At 51.7% G+C, this 4,353-nt stretch overlaps 1 protein-coding gene across 1 annotated transcript; it reads right to left on the bottom strand.

Annotated features, from left to right (window-relative positions):
* Window positions 1-2,051: 2,051 nt before the first annotated feature.
* On the bottom strand, window positions 2,052-2,619 carry LOC121024735 (histone H2A-Bbd type 1-like). Its single transcript, XM_040466947.1, has one exon. It carries the CDS (start codon window positions 2,511-2,513, stop codon window positions 2,160-2,162), a length of 354 nt encoding a protein of 117 aa, XP_040322881.1. The 5' UTR covers window positions 2,514-2,619; the 3' UTR covers window positions 2,052-2,159.
* Window positions 2,620-4,353: the final 1,734 nt, after the last annotated feature.

Genomic DNA, 4,353 nt, shown 5'->3' with positions numbered 1-4,353 from the left:
TGAACACAGGAGTAACAGTTGAGCTTGGCTAAGGCAAAGAGGGCTTCCTGGCTCTCTACAATAAATCACAACTGGGAAAGGCAGACATCTTGACAGTGAGGTTTCTGTAACTGTTTGGTTGAATGGCATTGTGGAGCAAGAAAAGTTTCTTGGATTTGTACGAGCACATATTCAAATCAGCTCTAAACACAACCCTGACACTATTATTGTCAGGACACTCCTATGAAGTAGGTAAAGGCTAAGCCAACTCCACACTTTAAAAGATGGTGGCAGGAAGCAGAGAGAGGGTGAGTCCCCAGGCAGAGGGGAGCAGAGAGGAAACCAGGCTGAGGCCTGTCTGGTTCCTGGGTGTACCTCTGGCTGCTTCCTCTGCGTGGCACTCTGTCTCTCCCCAAGGTTCAGCAGGCTGCGGTCTCACAGCCAGTGGCCCAGGCCCCCGGCCATCGCGTGAGATCCAGGCCAGGGGCACCTGGGGAAGCACGCCTAAGCATGTGGTCTACAGAAAGGGAGACACGTGCAGCTACGCACTCAGGGCGCAGCCTGTGCCGGGCGCTGCGCTACGCGCCAGTTGACAGGCACGCAATGACTTAATCTTTGCAAAAATCCAAAGATGGGGGAACCCTTATTATCCCCATTTCACACGGGAAAGTGCTTTGCAGAGGCAACAGAGGAGTGTCCCAGATCACATGGCCACAAAGTGGTGAACTGGGATGGCCAACCCAGCTCCTCTGATCCCTTTGTCGACGCTGCCTAGGCAACCTCTGACCAGCCCTCTGTGACAGTCCAGGGGGCTGCGGGGGAGGGGGGGGGCGGGCGGGGGCCTTGAGCACATGATGAACCGGAGAAAATATTAAGTGTTGACAGTCACAGGAAGGGGAAAGACTGCCAGAACACTTGACGTGACAACTCTTTTTAACCCAAAACACCACAAGAGTCTTTGTAAGAACTGTATGTCCTCCCGAGTCCAGCACTTGGGACAGAACTTACACGGAACACACTTGTACCTCTCCAAACACGCATTCAGCCACTGATAACTCTATGTTGCTCCGTCAAGTATATGATCGTAGACGGGTTAGGTGTTTCATGGAGAATGAGATTACTACAGGAGTTTATAATGGACTATATTTCTAAATAACTCTATTAACAATAACCATTAAGAACTTCATAGGATTGGGACACCTGGGAGGCTCAGTCAAGGGTCTGCCTGTTGGTTTTGGCTCAGGTCATGATCTCACAGTTCCTGGGATCGAGCCCCGCATCGGGCTCTGCGCCGGTGGTAGGGAGCTCCCTTGGGATTCTCCCTCTCCCTCTCGTTCAGCCCCTTCCCTGTATGCTCTCTCTCAAAACAGAGAAACATCAACAAATGGTTTTTAAACAGAACGTCTAGGATCGCACGTCTGAGGCCAGATGCTACCTTTCATAGTACTATACGGGTGACCAGTGTCCGCGAGAGAGGGCAGAAGGATATACTCCACAGAGTACCGCAGCACTAGCTAATAATCCCTACCTCGAGCCCTTTTTTGGAACGAGGCGGGGTATAAGGCCATCAAATCAACCTGAGCATAGTTCCTTCTACGTGTACCTCTTCATGGTTTCCCCGTCGCTCCTCAATCTTCATGCGAAGCCCTGGCCCGTTAAGTGCGTGTCGGCTGCTATGCCACCCTCTCCACCCACCCCCACTGCCATCACCTCCTGGCTTCCACATGGTCTCCGGTCAGGAATAAGGCCTGTGGCACCTCAGTCGTGGTCTTCGGCCCCCACCCTCCTTCTGGGCATTCAACATGCCTGGGAGAGCCACCCCCACCCCGCCAGCCTCCTGGCCTCACAAGCCTGGACTGGCTCAGCGCCAGTGAGGAAGTCTCTTCCCCCTGACCCGCTACTCCCTCAGGGCCGCTTCCCGCACTGTCCCCAGCGAAACCGCTCCCCGAGATGCCCGAGTCTAGCATCCCACACTGACCGCCCCGTCCACCCTCCACCTCCCGTGGGAGGTCTCCTCCCGGATGTCTGACAGACACCTCCGGCTACCTCCGAATGACAGAAACAGACACCGGTCAGAGGCACGGCCCTGGAGTTAACTCCTTTAATGTCACGTGCAGACACAAGGCCAGGCCTCCCTCATCTGTGGGCGGCTTCGGGGTCCGGACGAGGGGGCGCGGGCATCACCACTTCCGAACTCGGGGCATCCCATCCACCCGAGGGGAGGTGGTGTTCTCGAGGAGGCCCTTGAGGTGCTGGTTGCTGCCCAGGGCTCGCTGCACGTGCTCCGGGGTGATGCGCATCTTGTGGCTGTCCAGAGCCTCCTTGCCCGCCAGCTCCAGGATGTTGGCCGTCAGGTACTCGAGAACGGCGGTCAGGAAGACCGGGGTGGACGCGCTCAGGCGCGGGGCGTAGCAACCCTCTCGCAGGAGACGCTCCACGCGGCTGACCGGGAATTGCAGCTCGGCTCTCCTGGAGCGGGACACCGCGTGCCTCCTCCGTCTGCGACGGTGCCGACGGCGGCGCCTCCCAGACATGCCGCATGCTGGGTTGGAACCCGATCGGCCCGGCCTGACCGTCCCGCTGGCCCGAGGGTGGCAGGATGTTGGCGCCGACTCCTACCAAGTGTGCCCCTCACTGGTCAGGGAGCTGCTTATATGACACCTCCGACATTATGATGTCACTGGTGTCGCTGATGTCACTGTGCCCTGCTCAGGACTGGCCTGGAAACATCCATGACAGAAACCTGGTCTCCCTGTTGACTGCAATGGACCCTCTTTACGAGGGAACTCTTTCTCCTGGCCCTCAACAGTCTAGTACAAACAAGAACGGGCACGTTTCCACTGACACAGTGCTCTGTCTTGAGGACACTCCCCTCCAGGTTACCTGGTCTGGCCTTCCGTGGTCTTTGAGCTCTTTGACAGCCCTTTGTAAATTGCCGGTCACGGACACACATACTGAATGCTTTGTGCAGTAGAGGTCCAAACTAAACCCAATTTTGCCCCCGTTGACACATTTAAAGATTATCAATATTTCTACGTTCTTTGGATTCTCTTCTGGATTGGTTACAATATCCGCCAATTCCTCATCAGTGAAGACTCTTAACACATTTTCACGTTACATCGATATAAAGGTCATGAGTTCACTCTCTTTGAAAATATCTTCTAACTGTTTTGGAGGTCACAGTGATATGCCCACTAGATTCACCTGTCGGAGCCAGATAAAATTCAAAGACAAAAAAGTGTACCTCATTCTCAGTTAATACCCAGGGGTGTCTCATTTCTTCTAGGTGAATCCAAAGCACCAAGAGCACTTTGTTAATTTTTTCTAATTTAAATTTTTAATAATTTTAATTTCCTTCTCTGCTAACTTTGTGTTTCTGTTTCATTTTTGTTCATTTACAGCCAATGATTTATTTTTATCGTTAACCAAAATGACTGGGCGGCGGGGGGGGGGGGGGGTGCCTGGGTGGCTCAGTCAGTTAAGCATCCAACTCTTGATTTTGTTTCGGGTCATGAGCTCAGGGTTCACGGGTTCAAGCCCCACGTTGGGCTCCACTCTGGCAATATGGAGCCTGCTTGGGATTCTGTCTCCCTCTCTCTCTGCCCTTCCCCTGCTTGCTCACTCATTCTCTCCCTCTCACAATAAACATTGTTTAAAAAAATGGTTCAGGGGCGCCTGGGTGGCGCAGTCGGTTAAGCGTCCGACTTCAGCCAGGTCACGATCTCGCGGTCCGGGAGTTCGAGCCCCGCGTCGGGCTCTGGGCTGATGGCTCAGAGCCTGGAGCCTGTTTCCGATTCTGTGTCTCCCTCTCTCTCTGTCCCTCCCCCGTTCATGCTCTGTCTCTCTCTGTCCCAAAAATAAATAAAAACGTTGAAAAAAATTTTTAAAAAAATGGTTCAGAGTTTGGTTTTAGGATCTGACCATGTGGAAATCTCTCAAAATGAGTCCAAAGAGATCCAGTTTCTTTTGGGTGAAAGACAAAACACAACCTCATTTTCCAGTCTTTGTTCAAATCCATTAAGAACTGCATAGTCTCTGAGGGGAGAAGAGCTTTTTGATATCTGGACTGATGAGATTTGCTGTTTCTGTGTCATACTTGACATATGCCTGAAATTATAGGATTGAAGCTATAAGCTCTACTTGTCTGGGCCCATATGTCTCTGTCTTTAACACACAAAGGTCTTCACCTTTGATTGTGTGAGTGTACAATGTTTTCCTACCTCTGGATGATATTAACAGACTATAAAATCTCTTAAATTAAGGGAGCTCTGTTCTTAAATTGCATTTCTAGATAAATAATTGCTTACACACATTGAGTATTTCCAAATTTTCTTGAAAATAAGGAAACTGAACTATGATACTTTAAATGAGGTA

The sequence above is a fragment of the Herpailurus yagouaroundi genome, unplaced genomic scaffold (assembly GCF_014898765.1).
Source record: "Herpailurus yagouaroundi ecotype Mexico unplaced genomic scaffold, PumYag 67049, whole genome shotgun sequence".
NCBI classification, from domain to species: Eukaryota; Metazoa; Chordata; class Mammalia; order Carnivora; family Felidae; genus Herpailurus; species Herpailurus yagouaroundi.
Note: the sequence above shows the minus strand (reverse complement) of the source record. Positions and strands in the feature narration are given on the sequence as shown.